Below are 24,137 nucleotides of genomic sequence, written 5' to 3' on the forward strand. Positions count from 1 at the left end.
CATTGAAGGTAATTTTCTTAGTATGTAGATTTTTTTTTTTTTTGCATCCTTAGATTCAAGATTTGTTGTAATAGTTGTAAATAGTAAACCATAAAACAGTGGACAGCTCCTTTATTTAACATTAAGATGATAAATCTCAGTTTCATAAAATTGACCCTTGTGACTGGTTTTGTGGTCCAGGGTCACATCCAGTATTTGTTAAAGGGATAGTTCACCCCAAAAATGAAAATTGTTGTTTCAAACCTGTATGAGTTTCTTTCTTCCGTTGACCCCTAAAACTGATACTTTGAAGAATGTTGGAAACCAAACAGTTGATGGCAGCCATTAAGAAATTAACAAAACAAGCAACAGCACAAAATGGGTTTTTACATTTATTGCTAATATCTTGACAGAAATGATCAATTTGCCATAAAAAAAGCAAATGTGATCAGATTAATTTGAACTCTCAGTACAGATTACTCAACATTTACATATGAAATACAGTAAACGTAAACTCAGAGGCAGATATCAAACCTCGTTCATACAGTACAGCTTCATAAATCTATAAAAAGTGTAACGAATACAGTCGACAGGTTTCAACCTTGAGTAGTTAACTCCCTTTAGAGTCTATTTACAGATTAGTAACGACTTTCCAAACCGAAGGAGAAAGCACATTTAAAAACCTGCAACACACCGCTGTGGAAAGCAACTGGTCTAGTCCACCGCATGTTACTAACCATAAATGTGCTAAAAACACCTGGGCAAGCATGAAAGGCTCTGAGCCCTTTATCAGAATCTCTTGAAAATATCAAAATAAAATTTATTTTCTTTATACAAACATGCCATTTAAAAAAAAAGAAAAGAAAAGGAAAAAAAGGGCTGCTTTGGCAAAAATCGCAAAATACAACTTTGAAATTTTAAATATGTACTTTAACACAAAGAATTAAGACTTTTGAAATTATTTTCAATACACTTCCAGCTGCTTGCATGGCAATAGGCACAAACGTTCGCCCTCTGGTTCTTTGACAATTCGCAAGAAAATATTTAACACACAAGCGAGATATTATAATGCTCAAAGTTGTCCTATGTTAACGAAACTCTTGGTTAGAGAGTATCTTGTGTCAAAGTTACATTTGCATTTCCTCTAACAGTGCTTTAGGCTTAGGATGAACATGACTTTGTCGGACTCCTATGTGAAGCTGCTCTCTAGTGGTCAGAGCGTGGAAATGAGAGGCAGTACTGCAGATCTGGATTTCAGTGCATTTCAAACACCTGGCTCACATTTTTCGGAGAACAACAGTTGTAGTGCATCGCGTTCAGAATGAGAACTGGGCAAACCAGCAGAGTATAATGTCACCAAAAGCATCATTATAAACCACTATCTATATCGAGAACGAGCATATCTTTAATAACAAAATTAACTTCCAAAATATTCTTCTTTTTCAGTCCTTGACGTTTTTTCCTCTTGTAGCGTGTATAAAAGCCTATAAAGGTTCACCCGTGTCAGAAAACAAAAAAAATACTGCACTAAAGGACTCAAGTTTAACTTTCTCATTAACTTCGCCAGACGCTGCGAATGAGAACAATCAGCTCCTATAAAAAAATCCTTCTGACGACAATAAACTATTTTGAACCTAAAACAAAAATCCTCCAGCAATCCGTCCTATTTGAACTATAACATTAAGATAATTTAAATTTCTAAGAGAGCCCATTAAGTTTAAGCAATCAGTGTCCTTGGCTCTTTTTTTGCTCTCCGGACAAGCAGAACGGATCTCAACGGTCTCTGGAATCGCTGGCTGGCCGGGCTTTGGTCCCCTGCTTGCGGTCAATCGTTTTTATCTAGTGCTTCTGAGGAGTTTGGGGCAACGTACTTCAGCCGGAAACCACCTGAAACATACAGAATTATGTATGTGAGTGCTATTAACATTATGGGGCTAAAAAATAAGGCTGGAAACAAGTACCTGGCACCAATGCTTCAAGCTACTCAAGTTCAAAGCTGTTTTAATGTATGTAACTTTGTCGCCCCCTTGAGCTTTTTTCTGCCACAGCAACACAAAAAACATGTAAGCATATGAAACAGAGCATATAAGACTGGTTCAGTTCGTCACAAAGGGTGGGCGCGGGGCATTTCCTCCAAAAAAAATTTAAATATCTTTCTACATTCTACTTTCTACATTCAAATTTACCGCGTTTGCGACTGAGGTAAAAATTTGCGCGCGCACACAAACAAACGGTCTCCGATGAGCGGGAATACAATGTGAGTGAAAACGACTTGAATTTCGTTTTTTCCCTTTCCAAAATAATCGAATGACTTCACAAGACTTCGAATAAACCAAGATAATATACATAAACTACTGTTATGGTACTTTTATGTCATTTTGAAAGGTTCACCGACCGTTAAAATCACCGTCCTCTCATTCCTCAATCTTGTTTAACGGATGAAAAAGTAAACTTTAAAAGCGACATAAGGTGAATAAATGTCGAGATATTTAGTTTTATAATATAGTCAAAATGTTTTATAGTTATATACTATAATTTTTTGACTACTCCTTTCATATTGCTCCTGCAAACCGATGTCTTTTTGGTAACGTTAAGGTTATATGGATCAAAGACGTTCCACATCAAAAGTAAAAGTAAAAAAGTGATTTAATGTCCATAAAAAGCACATTAAATGTAAGCAAAGTGTCTACTTTTAAGGTTTCAAATTCGTTTTTGGGGAATAAAATGTCAATGTGGTTGAAATAATGTTACACTGTTATTCAGTGTAACACAATATTTATGTAAGAATTCAAACATGTTTAAAATATATAAAATAATAATGGAGATATATATTACATTTTATTGTGTTTTAAAAAAAATAAACTAGGATAGAGGCAAATTTTTAAAGTGTATAATTACAACTAATTAGTATTTGTGGTGAAAGTAATTAGTCTTTTAATATGTCAAAAATTATTTTTTTGTTGTAAATATGCCTGACAAGATTGTTACACTGAATTACATTTTACTGGGTGTATTCTGTAAATTAGGGAAAATTATAATATGTATTGTTGTTTTTTTGCTCGGAAAAACAAAAACAATTTAAAGCAGTGTTACACATATTGTTTTTATGCTTAAACCCTTTTTTGTCTTTGACTCGTACACAAAGAAAATAATGTAGCCCTATTTAACAAAGTTCCTTACACTTAATTATTTTTTAAATTAAATTATTAATTTTTATTTATTAATACTGCTACTACTGTGTGCCTACTGTACCTATAGTTTTTTTTTCTCTAATCAGTACATATACATTTTTTATTTAACATTTTTTAAATATACAATGAGATAAATGGGGATGTGCAAAGGTAAAATAAAAAGTAAAATGTAGAAAATTGTAATTATCTGAAATAATTCACATCTGGGTTTGCATACACTACCAGTCAAAAGTTTTTGCTCAGTAAGACTTCTATTGTTTTTCAAACAAGTCTCGTCTGCTCACAAAGTCCAAAGTACAGCAAAAGCAGTACAATTTTGTAATATTTTTACTATTTAAAGTAACTGTTTTCTATTTGAATATATTTTAAAATGTACTTTATTCCTGTGATCAAAACTAAATTTTCAGCAGCATTACTCCAGTCTTCAGTGTCACATGATCCTTCAGAAGTCATTCTAATATGCAGATTTCCTGTAAAGAAACTTTTATTATAATCAATATTTAAAACGGTTGATCGTTTTTTCATTTCTGTAACATTATACACTATACCATTCAAAAGCTTGGAGTCAGTATATTTTTTTAATAGAAATTATAGAAATGAATACTTTTATTTAGTAACTCAAGTATGCTTTAAATTGATCAAAGGTTATGATAAATTTATCATTTATAAACTACTGTTTTCAACATAATAATAATAAAAAAAATTTAAGCAGCAAATCAGAATATTAGAATGATTTCTGAAGCATCATGTGACACCGATGACTAGAGTAATGATGCTAAAATTCATCTTTAAAATCAGGAAAAAGGTAATTTAAAAACATACTTAAATAGCAAAAAATATTTTTAAATTGTACAATTTTTGCTGTACTTTGGATCAAATAAATGCAGGCTTGGTGAGCAGAAGAGACCTCTTTACAAAAAAAATAAATAAATCTTACTGTTCAAAATCTTTTGACTGGTAGCATGCTTGTAGAGCATTCCTGGCATCTTCATACCTGTCAGCCCAGCATCGATGGACGGTTGTTTGCAGTCTTGAGCGTAATGTCCGCTCATTCCGCAGTTATAGCAGGACACATTGTTGGTCTTCTTCATGTTGGTTCCGCTAGACATCATGCCAACCGGCGGAAAGACAGGTGGATAAAAGCGACGGAAGGGAGGCATCTGAGGCAGACTGTATCCCGCTTGTGACGCCAGCATGTGAGCATCTGAGTGAGCGTGGAGGAACGCCGCTGGAGGGGCGGTGTGGGCATAGAAGGGCAGCGGCGTCCCATTATTCTGGTGACCCTGGGCAGGGAAGCTGTTGCATAGAGACGGAGGGAGATGGAAGAATGGGGGTGGCGGCGGCCCGAACATCTGACGGGCAGGTTGGGGCGGCAGGAAGTAGCTTGGTGTCTGGTGGGCGCCGTTGCCCCCACAGGTTCCACGGCAGCCGCAGGTATTGCAGCCGCCCTGCTGCTGCGTCCCGCTGGCCTGTGGCGTAACTGGCAGGCTGGAGCTGTTAATGTAGGACAAGGAATCACTTTGAGCGGTGCTGTGTGTGACCGCGGGGGCCGGCAGGGGCCCCGGCCCTGGGGTGTGCGTTGGTACAGTTGTCGGGCAAGGTCCTGGCACTTGGCTAATGCAGGAACTCGAGCTGGAAGGGGCATTGGCAGTAATGGAGGCCTTGGCGTTTGTTTTGACGGGATTGTTGGCCACGGTGGTGTTGGCGGGCTGCAAAGGACAATGGGCAGGCGAGAGGACGCTGAACGCTCCCAGCGGTGGCTGCTGCTGTGGGTGAGCGCTGGCCGATGACGCTCCGGGGTCTTGGGTCAGCGGGATGGTGATGGTTATCTTACCCTGCCCGGCGTCCCTCTGGGTGGTGGTGTTGTACTGCAGGGAGTAGGGGAGGCATGCGGTCAGCGCTAGCTCTACCACCGAAGGCGGCTGCGGAACATTCTGGGGCTCGGCGACTAATGGATTCACCATGGCGACCGCTTTCCCGCCAACGCCTTTGGCGAGGTGAGTCTTTTCAGCTGGTTCCTGGGCCGAGTTATCAGACTGACTCTCTGTATCTGAAGAGACACACATTAAACGTCATGCAGATTTCATATGATAAATCATAAAGGTATTAAACTACTGTGACAATGGAGACTTTTCACATTTCAGTGGTTCTCAGAAGTGGAAGTCATCATACTTCTCAAAATATCATTTTTGCATTCTCATTTGCCCCAACAGCAAAAAAAAAAAAAAAGAGAAGGAAACAAAAGTTGTTAAAAAAATACATTAATTAATAATTATATACACTACCAGTCAAAGGCTTTTCAAAGAAGTCTCTTCTACTCAACAAGCCTGCATTTATTTGATCCCAAGTACAGCAAAAACATAACATTTTTTTTTAAATATTTTTACTATTTAAATGAACTGTTTTCTATTTGAATATATTTTAAAATGTACTTTATTCCTGTGATCAAAGCTGAATTTTCAGCATCATTACTCCAGTCTTTAGTGTCACATGATTCTTCAGAAATCATTCTAATATGCTGATTTGCTGTTCAAGAAATATGTATTATTATTGTTATCGTCATCACCATCAATATTTAAAACAGTTCAGTTTATTTTAAGTTTATCACTCTTTGATTAATAGATAAATCCAAAGATTTATCTGAAATAAAACAAAACGTTACATCATACAATTCAAAAGCTCGGAGTCAGTATCACTTTTTTTGGTAAAGGAATTATAGAAATTAATACTTTTATTTAGCAAGGATGCTTTACATTGATCAAAAGTGATCATAAAGACACTTATAATGTTACAAAAGATTTCTATTTGAGATAAATGCTGTTCTTCTGAACTTTCTATTTATCAAAGAAAGCTGAAAAAATTATACTCTGTTGTTTTCAACCTAATAATAATAATAATAATAAATGTTTTTAAGCAGCAAATCAGAATATAAGAATGATTTCTGAAGGATCGTGTGACTGGAGTAATGATGCTAAAAATTCAGCTTCGAAATCACAGAAATAAATTACATTTTAAAATGTATTCAAATAGAAAACAGTTATTTTAAATATTTCACAATTTTAAAAAAAGTTTTTGCTCTACTTTCAAATAAATGCAGGGTTGGTGAGCAGAAGAAACTTCTTCTGTCCAATCTTACTGTCCAAAAACTTTTGACTGGTAGTGTGTGTGTGCGTTTATATTTGTTTCCCTTTTTTTTTTTCACCAAAGTGAAAATAAGTTTCAGTTGAAGTACTAAAATAAATACTAGAATATTATATATAAATAATACTAAAATAAGAGTTACAGTTGAAATAGCATCAAATCTTTGCTGTTAGATCGCACAGAGAAGCCCTTTGAAGACTTTTTGCACTGAAATTTTAAAAGAAATTTGATTTAAATGCAACCTGATATAAATTGTTTTCTTGCCATTTAACAGCTATATTCTGCGTAGGCATGACTTAGTTTGTTTTGTAAAACACAAAAAGAGACATTTAGCAGAATGGCAAAGTCGTACGAGTTTGTAACAACATGAAGGTGAGTAAACTACATAATTTTGTCACATGCTGAATAACACACCTTGGTCCTCCAGGCTCTTCTGGTGAACAGGGCTGGACGGCACGGAGTTCGAGCTCTCTGATGATGTGTCCCCATACCGGTCCCTTCCTGTGTCTAAAAACCAAAGGACAGAAGAAAACACAGCTGTAGTTCATATGTAACATGCATGTATTTGCAGATGCACAGATATCAATAATTATTGTGTTGCTGATTTTTAGCCATTGGGACGGACAAAGACCTTTGCAAGCTGCCTGGTTGATCATCAGTGCTGCAGAGGGTTTCTGGATCCCATTAGAAGTCTTGACACCGGTAACTCGTCTGCTTCTATCCCTGAAAGCATACAGCAGAAGTACAGCAGCCATGACTATAAGCCCTACCCCGTGCAAGCGAGTATGCATGCATTATTGCATTTCAAAATATTGTCTCAGTTCAGACACAAAGACCAGGTCAACATTTCAGTCCGCACCCGTATAGAGAGAAACTAAACACATGGTGTTTGTGTACCTTTTTCCAACTGATCTTGCTTTGTTCTTCTGTGCAGCCGTGAAGACTCTTCTGTCATTGGTGCAGCTCTGGAAAGAGACAGAATGCAAATGTGTCTAACATGCCTCAAAACAATGACCAAATGTACTGTATATTCTTTAATAGTATGCAGAATAGTTCACACAATGAAATAGTATGCTAGTGTTGTTAAATTAGTTAATTAGGTTGCATGTTTAATTCAATAAGTGGCATCCTGTCTTTCAATTTTTTTAATCCAATTCTGTATAAAATCCTCTAACAGTGAAACAAGATTTTAAAAAATTGATGGGAAAGGACATTCTAGTTCATTCATTACTAACTTGGTAAGGTTCAAACACACTGAACTGTGGCATACAGTATTTAATTATGTCTTTATGAACAGTATGCATTAAAAATTGCACATTGTGTGCACAGTATTCATACTACAGAAGCACTATCAGTCGTATGCCATTCCAAGAATACCAAAGAGCGAGAAACAATTTCACGGCCTCACCTGTTCCAACTCAGTTTCTTTCTTCCAAACTCTCTCTCCATTCTGCTCACAGTTTCCTCTCCTCTGACATTCAGAGCGCTGATTACTACAGGGAGAAGAAGACAGATTATGTGACAGCAGAAGGCTGTAAACATGGTTTACTCTACTGATCCCTACAGGACAGGCCTAAAATTAATCACATACAACAGCCTCAAGTATTTGGACACTTAAGCCACACTTAATATGTGATCCTGGAGCACAAAATCAGTCATAAGTAGCATGGGTATATTTGTAGCAATAGCCAAAAATACATTGTATGGATCAAAATGATCATCAAGGATATTAAAGTAAAGATCATGTTCAATGAAGATATTTTGTAAATTTTCTTACCATAATATATCAAAACTTCTTTTTTTATTAGTAATATGCATTGCTAAGAAATTAATTTGGACAACTTTAAAGGCGATTTTCTCAATATTTAGATTTTTTTTTTGCACCATCAGATTCCAGATTTTTAAATGCAGCAGTCAACATTTGAAGTGGATCAAAATTAATCAAATTTGTCCTAAAACCAAAAAGAATAACTGTTCTTGTCTTAGGACAACTCTGATCCACTTGACAAACGTTGACTAATATAATTGCATTTATTTGATCAAAAATACAGTAAAAACAGTAATATTATGAAAAGTTAATTGAAATAACTGTTTTCTATTTGAATGTATATTAAAATCCAGTTTTCAGTCACATGATCCTTCAGAAATCATTCTAATATGCTAATTCGCTGCACACAAAACTTTTTTCTTGTTTCTTATTATCAATTTTTCCTTTTTGTGGAAACAGTAATGCATTTTTTAGGATTCTTTGATGAATAGAAAGTCGAAAAGAACAGCATTTATTTTAAATAGAAGCATTTTGTAACATAAGATGTCTTTACTGTCACTTTTGTTGGTGCTTCCTTGCGGAGTAAAAATATTAATTTGTTCCGTAAATGTCTACCTCAGTCCCGCAGCTCTGACGCTGTAAGCCTCTCCATCTGTAAAAGAGAAAAGTCACAGATGAGACTGTGGCATCAGTACAGCATTAGCACTTGTATATGTGTTGGCATGTGTTTCTAGGGCAGATCTGACAGGTCTGTATCTCTCTTACCCTCCTCAAGGCTGGAAGTCTCTGAGCAGTCCTCAGAGAAACCGCGTTCAGGCTGATGGATTCTGGCTACGGGTGCACTGGTACCTGCAGAGATGAGCAGACGGGCAAGTATTACACAGAGAAACCATGCTTAGTCTATTAATATGCTGATATTTGGTCATTTTAAGCTTAGTCTGATAACTGATAATGTTTTCTGATTGGCCAGCCAGAAGGATTCTCACAGTGGCTGCATGGCAGTACAGACGCATCAGACAGGAAGAACCTGGAAACGTCACATCTCTGAAGGACATCCTGTGATAAAGATAGGAACTTCTCCCTGTAAAGAAAAGTTAAAGGTATTGAAACAGTCATTGGTGTTTTATTTTCACAATCTGTGGCCAGATCTACGCTGCGCTACAGGAAGTAGAATCCCCTCTGGTCCTGACATCAGTGTTACTGACCTAAATTCTGCCATGTGTTGTGGGACTTGAAAAGGACACTTTGTTTTATGTGACAAGAAACGAAAAAAAAAAAAAAAAAAAAGAGAGAATTGAACACAGATTCCCTTTGACAATTTAGTGACGGACTTGATCCAAATCTTTCAATCTCTAAAGAATTAAAAAAACATCTGTCTAACGCTATATAAAATTGGAACATCTCTAGTCAGGAAATAGGTCTGAATAGGTTGTAGAAGTTATGCATGTTGTTTTTGGTTTAGCACTGAGAATTTCAAATTCAGTTTTAGGAATTGCACTGAAATTTATGCTTTCAGCACAACTGCATTCATCCCATGTCATAGTTGCAAGAAAAGACTATAACGTGATTATAATGACAGCGAATAGTGCATCAAATTGAACAAAAACCCAGGCAAGCCAAATGTAGCATTGCATTCAGGGATAGAGAGAACCTAAGTGACTAAGTAACACAATGATGCAAGATTACTATTACAAGTAATGTTCCTCAACCCTACTTAAGAGTGAGATGAGACTCACCTGAGGTTTCTCTCCAGTTCTCTGGATTCACATTGATCTCCACGACTGAGTAACCTGACGATGCCCCTCTCAAAGCCATCAGGACTCTGCTCCTTAGGAAGCTAGACAGACAGAGGGATTGTTTTACCTCACTTTCCACTTTGCAGTTTAAATTCAGTACAGCTATAGCTGGTGATAAAAATGCCAAAAAGGCTGTTTATAATGGCTGTTTTGAAAAAAAAATAAAAAAAATTACAATGACAGGATTGGTACAGATACTGCTTTTAGATCAATATCTGATCTTTTGAATTCTAAAAAAAAAAAAAAAGAAGACAAAAACATACTAATAACAAAACAGCAAAATAAAGCAGAATAAACCCGTTCTGAAGTTCTGATCTGATCAAATGATTTGGGATTTACGATCTGAAGTCCCGATCTGAATTATGATTCACAAACCATCATTATTGCAGATCAGGACTCATTTGCAAATCATTTAATACGCGTAATGATTTGTGAACCCGCTCCAAAATTCTGATCAAACCATCATTTCACAAACCATCATTTCAGATCAGGACTCAGAGCACAGATTGCGAATCATTTAATACATGTAATGCTTCGCAAACCCGTTCCTAAGTTCCAATCAAAATAAAATGATTTGCGATCCGTGTTTAGAAGTCCCGATATGAATCAAAAAGTTTGTGAATACGCTCTGAAGTTCCGATCTAAATCAAATGATTCACAATTCAAAATTACATTTCAAAAAGTCAAATTTAAGCCCTTTAAGCACCTTGTATAAACCCTGCAATGAATACTGAAAATATAAAAAATAAAAGCAGATTTAATGTAATCAATATTGTATATAAATGATACAGTGAAGCACACAGAGTGCAGTATGCAGAAGGCTTGTGTTCTATTACGAACACTGCCAGAGAGAGGAAAATAGAAATAGAAACAGATGGATAATGTCCCTCGCTGGTTGGGCCAGGTGGCAAATTGCCCAACTGATGGGCATCCTGGCATGTGCCACAGTCTCACGTGACTAAACAAACACAAATACCACACCGAAGACCAACTTCTCTCTGCTCACCTTTAATAGAAAATCTTCCAACTCACGATGACTTTTGGTGACTGCAGTGGATGAGGAGTCTGACCATTTCACCTGCAAAAGAAGAGAAACTCAATGAGAACAGATCAGTATTGCTCTCATCGGTCTGAGCATAACAGATCTTTTACTTGGATTCCCCAGAGCTCATCATATTTCACTCAGACATGAATAATTGTGCTTGTCCTTTTGCCACAGATGCCTTAACATGGATTTCTTCACATCTCCTCAGTCAAATATTCCAATAGTCTGGGTTCCAGAAATGACATTACAGCAAGAGAAGAACATTTGAGCTCTCAGACTATTAGCTCATTTTCAAAGATTACGACGTGTTAGGTAAATAAAATATTCCAATGGAATCTCCCATTGAAATCTAGGCATACCTGAAATATTTAAACCAGGCCTAATAAAGACAAATTGACGTCAGCATGGGGCGTACGCCCAGAATCAGTTTTTCGCCAAACTGGGTCATTGCACTATTTTTTTTTACACTTAAGCATTTCAACCACTGGAGTCTCTTGGTTTAAATTAATTCACCACAACTTTAGCTCATGCAAATATTTTGTAGAAAAGAAAGTCAACTGTAAAGAATGCATGCATAACTATCATATTTTTAAACCAGTACAGACTGAAGTCTATTGTTTTACTTTAATTCAATAAGGACAGTGACATTTATAATATTATAAAAATGCATTTAGAAAAGACCTTTGTAATGTTTACAAATTATTTCTTTTTTAAAATAAATTCCTTTAAACCTTGTTCATTGAAGAATCCTGATTAAAAAAAAAATTAATCATAGTTCCAACAAAGCGGCACAACTGTGTTCAACATTGATAATAATCAGAAATGCTTCTTGACTAAATATATTGAAAAAGAAACTGTTATAAATTATAATAATATAATATTTCACAATATTACTGCTTTTACTGTCTTTTTAACCACATAAATGCAGCCTTGGTGAGCAAAAATTACTTCATTTATTACTAATACTAACTAGTGCTATTCTTGATTATTCAGTGATCGATTCATTGGTGTTAATCACTTAAACGAGTAGGCATATCAACTGTCAAATAATTAATTTAAGCAGAAGTGCATTTGATAATCATGCACAGTTTATGAAAATGCCAGAAGCTAGTGTATACTCTAGTGATGTCACTGTGATAAAATGTTCACATTGGTATATAAACTTGCAACAAAACGGGTATTACCCGTAACATTGCTTTCTCTTTTGCTTTCGATTTAGCATCTTGGTGTCACATTTTACAAGAAAAGAATGATCTGTTTCGTTTACTTTATATCTTTCACTAGAAAAGTGAAATGAAAGACTAAAATGAATGCTTGAAACTGATTTATTAAAGCAAACTAACCAAAGAGTACAGTGACAAACTAGCTTAGATAATATTTAACAAAAATACACGAAGCTTAGCATACTGTGTAAATAAAATCTGTAAAAATAAATAAACCCCCACAATGCAGCATAAGGTCAGATAACATCAGGCTACACTACACAAGGTGCTTTAAAAGGCTCTTCAAGCGATGCCATAGAAGAACCATTCAGTCAAAGGTTCTTTAAAGAACCATCTCTTTCTTACCCTTTTAGAATCTAAAGAACCTTTTTTCACCACAAAGAACCTTTTGTAAAACAGAAAGGTTCTTCAGATGTTTAAGGTTCTTTATAGAACCATTTAGACAAAAAAGGTTCTTCTATGCCATCGTGAAGCACCTTTATTTTTAAGAGTGTACCTGGCTTGAATGTTTTTTGCCAAGAAACTGTCAGCAGCTCTGCAATGCTCTCTGTATGGAGCAGAGCAGATGCTTTAAACTAAACAGTTTTTATTTTGTGGTGAGTGGAGCAAATGACAGGCTTTTATTTAATAGAAATTAAACATAAAACTGGAATAAAGTCTACAAAGGGAAAGAGTGGCCAAAATAAATGGGAGATTTGGTGTAATCGTTGTGCTGAAGAATTATGAAGGAAGGTAGGGCCCTATGAAATTTTATTTCATTTTATTTTTTTCTAATTCCGTTTTTTTCCATTTAAAATTTGTCTGGTTTCCGTTTGAATATGTAGACGCTGTTTTATTGGTTAAATTTAGTATTAATCAAAAAACACATGTATAATTAATTGTAATGATAGAACTTACAATTTAACAGCAATTTATAGTTGCGTTATAGTTAAGTTAGATAAGATTACATTTCTAAGGCCCTAAAATTAAACTTTTTTACCTCTCAAATTCAGTTTTATTTTTAACAAATTCTGTTTTCCATTAGTTTTCTGGATTCCATTTGAATGTTTTCATTAAAATGTAATAATCAAAATCAACTCTCAGTGTGAAAGGATGGATCTCAAAATCATACAGTTATTATTGGAAAGGTTTCAAATACACAAAAATGCTAAAAAAAAAAAAAAATTCAAGTGTATGTAAACATTTGAACAGTGTATTAGTACTATTATTTTCTCTTGTGGACATGCATTTTGTATGATCCCTCTTATTTTGGTAAAATAATTAACATTTTGCAGATTCTGCAAGGTGTTTGTAAATTTTTGACCTCAAATGTATAAAAAAAAACCATTTTGTTCACTTCAAACACTGTGGTAGTTTTTCTTAAAGCTATTTTCTTGTGGATTTACAGAAGAGCAAAACTGTTTTTCCTATAGTCTGTTTTCACTAGAATTACACAATATAGGTCCAAATAAATTACAGCCGTTGAGAAAGTTCTGGCAGATATCTACTCTGAAAGACCTAATAAGATGATGCCTGTAATCGCTGCTATCAATCTGTCTCAGACAACAAAAAAAGTGTTGAAGTGTTTATCTGTAACCTCAAACTGGCTCTTTCAACACCAGGGTAGCCCATCGCGCTGAGTAAATATTTTAGCCTTAACAAGGGCTGGCACGCTGTTTCGTCTGCTCCTCCAGTGAATACTGATGTCTTAATCGTAGGGTTTGGCGAGACTCAGGTGGTCAGGGTTCAGTGGTAAGCCTGGGAAAGGGTGGAGAGTCCGTCTTCCAGTGACGCATGGGGATTTCTGATTGGGATGCAACGCACATAAAGATGGAATAGAAGACTTTAAGATGGACAGAGAAAAGCTAGTGGCTCAAATTTGACCGAGAACACAATGCTTTCCTCTTCCTTGTTTTGATGAGGATGGATTGGACTCGATTGAATAACACCACGTACTAACCAGGTACAATGGTGCACAAATCACAGCGTCTAATGATTTTATGCTCACACTGAGAACATTTCATGTTTAATCATGTGAAGCAGCATTCATTTATGCCGTTTATGCTGATAACTATAGTGACAGTGATTGTTGTTTCAAACACTTAAATCTCTGTCAGAACTGCTTTCTATCTTAATACATCCTGGGGAGAGCAGAGCGAAAGACTCATCATGTCCTCATGGGTGTCCTCAATACGTGTCCTTCCCAGCCTCCAAACAACCTTTAGGTTACGAAAACTGAGTAACAGCACAACAGACAAGCTGTTATAGAAATACTATTTATGTGCCAGGATAAATCCAAAAAAGTTTTGACACTGAACTTTTAGACTGTATAAAAATGGTTGTATATTGCTGAACCAACAGCCAAGTAAAATTTTCTTTACTTGTCAAAGCCAATTTTCACTCGCACCCGGTTCGTAACTTTAAGGCAGACGGTTGAGCGTGACCTTTTGCAAGACCTGATTAATAGTGAAATTGTCAAAGCCATTTTAAAAGTGGAAGTAGTTTTAACTGAACATGCATCCTAAAAATACAATGCTCAAAAAAAACGAAATGAGACACGACGTAATGGCTAAAGATGCCAGACTCAATAAGTACGGCTGTAGCAGAGATTCTAGCGATCAGTTTAAAGACGTCTTAAAGGATTAGTTTTACTTCCAGAACAAACATTTACAGATAATTTACTGACCGCTTTGCAATCCAAGATGTTCATGTCTTTCTTTCTTCAGTCATAATGAAATTATGTTTCTTGAGGAAAACATCTCAAGAATTATCTCCATATAGTGCACTTCAACGGTGCCCTCAAGGTTGAACTTCCAAAATGCAGTTTAAATGCAGCTTTGAATGCTGCTAAACATTCCCAGTCGTGATCGGTCATTTTCTAAACAAATTGACAATTTATATACTTTTTAACCTCAAAAACTCCCATCTCGTTTTCTTCTTCAACTTCAAAAGCGTCCTACATCTTTGTTATACCTTTTTTTGTAAGGGCGTTTGATCTTTATTGCATGTTCACTTTGTAAACACTGGGTTGGTACATCTGCAGCGATGTACTGTAGGACAATTTTGAAGTTGGGGAAGAAAATGAGATGGGAATTTTTCGAAATACCCTTACTGTCTTGAACCAGAAAGAACAGAGGTCACGCAGACATAGACAAGACATGCATTTGAGGTTAGAAAGTACATAAATAGTGAGTTTGTTTAGAAAATGACCGATCATTTTGCTAGATAAGCCGCTTTTTCCTCGGCTGTGATCATTTAGAGCCCTTTGAAGCTCCATTTAAACTGAATTATAGAAGTTCAAACTTGGGGGCACCATTGAAGTCCATTATATGGAAAGAAATCCTGAAATGTTTTCCTCAAGAAACATAATTTCTTATCAACTGAAGAAAGAAAGACATGAACATCCTGGATGACAAGGGGGTGAGTACATTATCTGTAAATTTTTGTTCAGAAAGTGAACTACTCCTTTAAGAGGAGTTTACGGTGTCTAACAGCTTTAATGAAAGAAATCTTAAACTAGTTGATCAACATGATAAGAACACATAAGTTATGGATTTTAGATGGTTTAAGACCCTCAATCTTCCCACAATAAACACTTGAACAAAAAGTCCTAGACAAGTATTTTCTGTTTAAGATGTTGGATTTCATTACTCAGAGCATCTGCGTTTCCAGCATCCTAAAACTGTTCAATCATAATGTGTGAAATCACATTTTTCTTGATATTTTTTTATAATAAAAGGAAGTTCAATGTGCAATCAGAAAAGCAAACAGTGATTCTTTTTTGACTTATTTTTTATGATGTTCCTAGTCATATTATGCAGTCTTTTATTAATATTTGTAATCTTTAAATCAAAATATAATAACTTGCTCCATCTCTGAAATGACATTCCGTTTACAAACCCTCTTATTTATTATTTTTCTCTTATTAAATACAGTTTCACTCGGAAATGCGTCACAATATTGAATTACAATGGGTTGTGAATGCATTTGTGTTGACCAAATGGAACATTTATTTAAACTGTGAATGCCAATATGACTCATTTGTCACTTATCGAAGTCGTCAGACAATTGCAGAACAGCCCAAACAATACATGCTACTTGCACAACAGTGAGATAATTGTCTTGCTTTCGTCAAGTTCATATTTAGCTTAATATGCTACAATTCATTTTAAATTATATTTATCATGCCTTGGCCTAGCTCTTGTAATAAAACTGTATTGCAGGATTCCAGGGTAATTTTCACCCCTGAAAATTAGACAATACATTAGGCAAAGGAAAAGAAAAGCACTTCTCTCGGTCAGGCCTCTCTCTCTCTCTCTCTTTCTCTCTCCCCGACTGTTTTGGCTCTGGTCCATACTCTCACTGTGAGCTGAGCCAAAGCCTCTTTGGTGAGGCTGTCAACTCTGTATCAACAACCGGATGTTTACAGCTCAGGCTTTGCATGTTTCCTCACTTGTCCCGGAGAGACAGAAATCTCATGTACACAGCCGAGAGCATAGCTCAGCCTTCAGGACGCGTCTGGAACCACAGAGGCTGAGTGCGCGTTCGTTTTAAGGCCTTTTAAACACCATGAATAATGTAAAGCGTGCATGCAAATCTGAAACAACAGTTTCTAATAAGACATTAACTGTGAATTGATTCACACCGTGCCTACTCTACATTAACGACCAGCCACATGAGCATGAATAAAACAAATTGTTTTAAAGTCAAGACTTACTTTAGTGCGTACTTCCGAGTGGAACACAACATTCAATGAGGACAATAAAATGTAGTGTAGGACTTGATTTTATCCATCGGGAATTGACTGAATCGTGGGTGTTAACATACCAGAATGGAGCCAGACGGGTTTCTTTGGAATAACATGCACGATAACACCAAGAACAACTAAGTAAATGGAGTCCATTTTGATTTCATGTTAAATTTTTGTATGGGGCATTATACAGATTTGGTGCAAACTGCCATCCCACAACCAAAAAACACAGTATTTAAGTATTTTAGACGTTTACTAAGATCCTTCGATTATCTATTGAAACCCACAATAATATTTAAAATATTAGTAAGCTTAATATATTTAAATGCCCCATCATTTTGAGGTAAATGTGTTCAAAAAGTCTGTGTGTAACTTTAAGGAAAGTTTTAAGAACATGTACAATGTAGATGTAAGCCGAATCTTAATAGGTCAACCCTTTTATTATTGTATTTCGGTAGTGAAAATTTGGAGAAAGGACAAATATTCAAAACTTCAGAAAGATACAATATGAAAATTAACTGCACAATTACTTAAAATATATGTGTGTGTGTGTGTGTGTGTGTGTGTGTAAAATATATTGAATATATCTTAATACTACTGTGACCAGCACTGATTTTGAAATGGTTGTTTATAATACCTCAACATTTCTTATCTTACTTTCTTAGGAGACTCTTTCTTACCGGCATGACATATAACTGGGAACATATCATTCTAAATCATTTCCCACAATCCTGGAGCTCTAAGCTTCTTTCAGATGAAATGTCAGTGTTGAAATGCTGCCGTCTCTGAGGGGTTTTTGAACTTACCTCAAAACTGTACTGCCTGCCGTCTCCTCCCATAGAAACCTCCTTCAGAATGATCTTCTCAATGTGTACCACTGCAACATCAAAGGACATCATCGTTACAGTGCTGAAACTCTCGCTTTTTTTTTCTGTGTTGAAAGGGTTTTTTTAATATATGGAGGTGGGATACCTTCTCTCTGCGACGTGCCGCTGAGGTGTGGATTGGCGTTGCTGCAAAGAGTCCAGTCTACGTCATTTTCCCGGTGTGGACAGAGGAACCCCGGCCTGGAAAACTGGCTCTGCGACAATGAAAGAAAAATAAGTTAGTAAGAAAGTGAGTAAACATCAATTTTCAACACATCAGGCACTCTGAGGAAAATGGAAAAACCCGAGGTTACAGTGGGTTTTCTTCTGTGAACAGAACAACTGCCAGTTACAGCATATTTGATGTTTTCAATAGATATTTGATAGATTTTATGTCTTCACACTTAGGCCATGTCCACACTAATACGTTTTCGTTTGAAAACGCATCTTTTTCTCTCGGTTTTGGCCTTCCGTCCACACTGAGACGGCGTTTTTGACAAGGAAAACGGAGCTTTTTGAATAAATGGATAAATTTGAAAACGCCGTTTTCGCCTTGTAGTGTGGACTGAAAATGGAGGCTTTTGAAAACGATGACGCATATTTAGTCATGTGACGTAGGGCTGCACGATTTGGAGAAAAAATCTAATTGCGATTTTTCTGATCAAAATTGCGATTTGCGATTTAAAATGCGATTTACTACTATTTCATAAAAGAGCTACAGGTTTGATATGGTGGTTTTAACAGCACCAAAGAAAGACCAAGCATAATCAGAAAGTATGCTACACTGTTCTACTGTTTATTTAAAACCTCTTAAACATTGTTGCCTTTTTTAAAATAAAGTTGTCAGTTATCATGACATATTAAGAAAATAACTACAGTATCTTAAATAAAATTAACAATTAAAATGCTATAATATTATTAAAATCTTTTATAATATATTTATATATATATATATATAATTTTATAATAAAATATTATTAAAATCTTAAACTTTTAGGAATCCAAACACACTGTGAACAATTTTACATCAGTAAAACACTGAAGATAACCTACATTAAGAGACACTTTGTTGGGAAGTTGAGCCGCTGCTCCCGCTCATCTTTTCCAAATGACGTTAACGTTATTTGCTCAGTAAATGCAGTAGAGACCTGCACTCCCACGGGAGTATATAGCGGGACCCGAGGCAACCGACTGCGGCGCGGGACATAACTTGATGGGCGAGTGCGGCTGTTCGGGACGCGGGAAAATAAAACGATTCGCGGGACCCCCGCAAAATAGAGATAGGCTATCTAAAAAGCAAATATTGTTATTAATCTATTGCACAAAAGCAGCAAGAACAACTAGTATATAACTTACAGCTATGATTAGTAAGTACAAGAATAGGCAGTCATCAGAGGTTAGAAATAATCCACTCACTGCTCAAACATTCTTGCACAGTGCTGAATATTGCGTGCTCGCGAATTAAAACACACGAAGTGTAGACATTGTGAAAGATTCATTATGCATAATATTCATTGTGTTAGAGCTTTATGAGATCGCATTTGAACTGAGATGTCAACTTTAGCTTTGTCTACTTGCATTCTGCTATGGATACACACAGTAGCTCATGCTTGCTCTTCTGTTAAGAATAACAGTGGTTTGTGAATGTTGATGCTTAGCCTATATAACAAATATTTTATCAGGAGCGTTTATGCTGGGGTTTTGTGAAATTACGAGATGTTACAAAACTGTTTCATGTAAATTCAATTGATGTACTGAAAAAAACTATATAGGTTACTTTTATGTGGGCAGGAGCGGGACAAAACATGAATGTCGAGGCGGGAACTGAACGAGATAAACATATTTCTGCGGACGCGGGACTGAAAAATACGTCCTGTGCATGTCTCTACATGCAGTGTTAAAATGCCCCCTATTGGTTAAACTCTGCATCAAACGTAATATAAGCATGAAGACGTAATGTGCACATGATGCGACCTGTCAGAAACGACTTAAATGCTTGTTACCACATTTGATAATAAATCGAAATAATCGCAGCTCTTGCGATTTGAAAATCGCACCCTTTCAAATCGCGATTTCGGTTTAAAAACGATTAATCGTGCAGCCCTAATGTGACGCATATTGTACCAATAGATATCTATGTTTACAGCAGTAATTGTGCCTGTGGTATTCACAGTCACACTGCTGCTAAAGAGATTTACCTTGTACACTCTTCAGATTACAGTCCTAAAATGATGGCAAAAAAATTTTCTCACAGCTGCTGTCCTGCAAAACATGATGACAGCTGCTTGTCAGATAAAATATGAGTGAGCGCGACATAGACGCGTCAGTGAATGAGATATTTCCGTAAATGATCCCGGCAGAAGAATTGCGTGAAAACTTATTACCTCTGTATAATTTTGAAGGCTTTACGCATGCGCAGTAAGGCGAATTTTACGTTTCAACGTTTCAGTGTGGATGAGAATCTTTTGGAAAACGCTTGGAAACGCTAGTGTGGACGGAGAGCGTTTTAAAACGAAAACTCCGTTTTCAAATGTATCCGGATCAGGGGCGTAGCAGCCAATTTAAAAGGGGGGACAGTATGGTCATGTGACCCAAAGGTGGTGTTCATACAGTATAAAATTCTGTTCACAAGAGCAACAAGATTTGAAGCTCATGGCAGACGCCCAAGAGATTCGCGTTGTGATTGGCTAAATGTTAGTTCACTCAAATCTAAGTAACAAATCAGAGACCAGGGGCGGAAATATTGGCGCTAGGTCAAAAAAAGTGCGGTGGACAGAATCACCTGTTTCTAAAAGTGAGGGGGACGTGTCCCCCCCGGTTGCTACGCCCCTGATCCGGATTAATGTAGACGTAGCTTTATTGTTATTGTAGTTTAGTCTCCTCAAATTGCTTTACCATGCCATAGCAGGTTAGATGATGATATGCATGTATATTAATAGCAAGCTAACAATATATATTGGTTTTTACCACTCAAGCATACAGCAGAATGGCCAAAACAATGCAATTGCAAGACATTTCGTTGGCGGTTTTAAAAAACAAAAACCAATCTGAGAGGAAACAACTAATCTAGAAACCTGAAATTCACCTAGCGGACGCTTTCCAAATGTGAGGCATAAATCAGAGCACTGCATTTGAGGTGTGACACTTATAATCAAACCAAATCAAAGCTACTCACATTTAGTCATTCAAACTATGTCAATTAATTCAATTGAACCATCTGATCCCCCGTTTCGTCTTGTTGACAACTACTCATCACCATCATTTAAACCATTAACATCACTCTCAAATTGACATCAGCAACAAACAACAGACATTCATAAACAGACAGAGAATGTCGTTTTGGAGACCTGATTCGGTCTAATGAGTGCGGACGTCCCATGCGACGAAAAATCCCACACATGGCCTCATTTACAAAATGCAAAGCCCACAATCAAATCATTCACATAAAGATCAAAAGAGATCAGGGAGGATAGCGCATAACATAACCCACAAGCCTACAAGACACCAATGAATGTAGCAAAGCAAATGTGTCATCATGTGGTTGTGCTAGATTAAAGAGTTTGAATATCTGACATGGTATATTCCCATTAAGCGGTTTGCTGACACATATAACATACAATAGATAACCAGGCATGCAATTATATAAACTGAGTCAGTGCCATTTTTATAAGATCTATGTTTCTGACATAATTTAATGGTGGTCAATATATTTGAGTACAGTATTTGCAGGATTTTCCCTGTCAGGGTCTGGCTTTAAATGACTGAACGTATTGACATCTGCCAATCATCATGAGCATATGAATCCTGCAAATGTCTGATACACCACTGGCTGTCCCTAGTTAAAAGTAAATAAATTGTTCAAATAAATCTAAAATGAATCCTGTTGGGTTTTATGGAACTAATCCTAAAGGGAATTTCCAACTTAACTAATCCAAACTGGATTTTGTATAAACTTTATCAAAGTTACCAACAAGACAAGAACATCCATCTGTAGGACATAAAATGGAATGAAGAAAATCTTACAGAAACCTCTGTAGTGCCATGTGATTCCTTTTACTCTCTAACAGTATGACATTATTTCAGTATGTGACATTTAGAGATATTATAAACATGAGTGACTCTTTAAAAACAACTAAATAAGATTTAAAATATATTGTTTGTATTTCAGCTTATCCAGGATTTGTCCAACAGAAATCCTGTCGGACTGATTCAGAAGTATGTTAGAAATTCCAACAGGGATCCAGCACACATTCCTTTTGGACTAGAGGCTATTCATGTTCATTTACCAGTTCATGTCAGTTTAAGTGGTGGTACCATGAAACACATGTGATTGTATCACATGGTATTTTGATATGTTCAAATACTGTGGTACTTCAGAATCCCAGCATGGTTTCTGCTCTTACTGAATGCTTACCATGGTGTTTATATGGTATTCCAAGAATTTCAAAGAATACCATTGTATTAGTATAGTAAACATTGAAATAAAAAGATAATCCCACTGTGCTGTTGGTCAGTTCTATTAGTGACTTTAGCTAATGCATGAAAAGTACCATATATTGAGCATGTATCATAGTAGACCCATAATATTCACTATTGTAAATACCAATTTTCAATATCTTGGTATATCTCAAAAGACAATGGTTATATTATCTGATACCATCACTGTACCATGATACTGCCACAGACTTTTCTATAAATGTGGTATTCTCAAAAAATAACATGGTATTGCCATCTTCATAGTACATTTCCAAAAAAACATGGCAATACCATGATGTTTTGGTCATTTTTATTAGTGACTTTAGCTAATACATGAAAAGCTACCATAGTACTAACATGTTTTTGGAAATGTACCATATTAGAACCATAATATTCCTTGAGGTGCCATGTAAATACCATGGTTTTACCATCTCGGCAACATCATCGAACCACGGTCCTGTGCCAGGACTTTTCTGTAAATATGGTATTCCCAAGAATACCATGATATTGCCCCATTCATATGGCAATATTAATATGTTATTTAGAAAAACATTGCATTTTTATGCTACTCTACATATTTCAAAGAATGCCATGTACTATAATAGTACATTTACGAAAAACCATGGCAATAACATTATGTTTTTGGTAATTTTTAATAGTGACTTTAACCAATAAATGAAAAGTTACCACAGTACTAACATGTTTTGGACATGTACCATAGTAGAATCATAACATTCTCTGGAGTGCCATGTAAATACCATGGTTTTACCATGGTCCTCTGCCAGGACTTTTCCATAAAGATAGTATTCCCAAGAATACCATGGTATTGTCATAATCACAAGGCAATATTAATATGACATTCAAAAAATAATATTTTTTTTTAATGCTACTCGTTACACCTGAAAAACCATGGTAATACCATGGTCCTTTTGGTCATTTACAATACATAAAAGGTACCATTGCAAATTTCCCAAAAAACATGGCAGTTTATATTTCCTGGAGCACCATGCAAATACCAAGGTTTTACCATCTGATACCATAATTGTACCATGGTAGTGTCACAGGACTTTTCTGTAAGGGTGGTACTCCCAAAAATACAATAGTATTGCCATATTAATATGGCAAAAACATGAAATTACTATGGTATTTTTTGCCATTTTTGTTAGTGTAATATCAGTGATTTTAAAGTAAATATAACACACCCATCTTTGGAGTCTGTCCAACTGCGCTCGCAGCTCTTCCCGCTGATAGAAACTGAACGCCGGATGTAACGATCCCATCGTAAAGAGCAGCCGCAGTTGATCCACAGTCTCCGGCTCCGGTAGAGCCCCGCACATCCCGGCGTCCATTCGACTCAACGTCCTGAAGAGAATCCCAGCACACTCCCTGCTCTTGGATCCGAGCAAAGACAAATAAACGAGCAGTTTGGACAGCACGACAGGGTCGCTTACGTCCACCAGCCCCTCCAGATCAGCGGGGCAGTTGGCCCGGATCTCATAGTCCCGCAGGACGGTGAAATCTCTCCGGGCCAGATCCTCCAGACAGGCGCCGAGGAAGCGTAGCTCCAGTGGCTGACACATATGCAGCAGCCCGCAAAGCAGCTCCACGCGTCCGGACGGGTTCAGCTGTAAGCCGAACCACTCGAACACCGCCTCCTTATCGAGCTGAGCCGCTCCGGTGCCGCTCTCCCGATCGGATCCGTTAACGGAATTCAAGTCGCATCGGTGATTTTCGCCTCCCGCCGCTCGCAGCTTCATCTTCATCATTATCAGCTCTCAAACACGAACATCAGAGATGGAAGTCCATGGATGCTACTTTCCGGCCAATATTTCGGCATCAAAACGCGATGAAATTCCCGATTTGGGGCGGAATTTCGTTAAAAATTAGCTGTCTGTAGTCTGACGGTGTGGCTGTGGTCAGTTT

The 24,137-nt window shown here is 36.6% G+C and overlaps 1 protein-coding gene across 1 annotated transcript; it reads right to left on the reverse strand.

The window, feature by feature from the left end:
• Nucleotides 1-1,804: 1,804 nt before the first annotated feature.
• LOC141343897 (zinc finger CCHC domain-containing protein 2-like) lies at nucleotides 1,805-24,134 on the reverse strand. Its single transcript, XM_073848563.1, has 14 exons — nucleotides 23,417-24,134; nucleotides 17,845-17,953; nucleotides 17,679-17,749; nucleotides 10,882-10,953; nucleotides 9,816-9,916; nucleotides 9,066-9,160; nucleotides 8,845-8,928; nucleotides 8,695-8,731; nucleotides 7,720-7,804; nucleotides 7,209-7,276; nucleotides 6,943-7,034; nucleotides 6,726-6,818; nucleotides 4,165-5,220; nucleotides 1,805-1,866 (listed from the first exon to the last, which is right to left on the reverse strand). Exons 1-14 carry the CDS (start codon nucleotides 23,978-23,980, stop codon nucleotides 1,805-1,807), a joined length of 2,589 nt encoding a protein of 862 aa, XP_073704664.1. The 5' UTR covers nucleotides 23,981-24,134.
• Nucleotides 24,135-24,137: the final 3 nt, after the last annotated feature.

The sequence above is a fragment of the Garra rufa genome, chromosome 10 (genome assembly GCF_049309525.1).
Source record: "Garra rufa chromosome 10, GarRuf1.0, whole genome shotgun sequence".
NCBI lineage: Eukaryota > Metazoa > Chordata > Actinopteri > Cypriniformes > Cyprinidae > Garra > Garra rufa.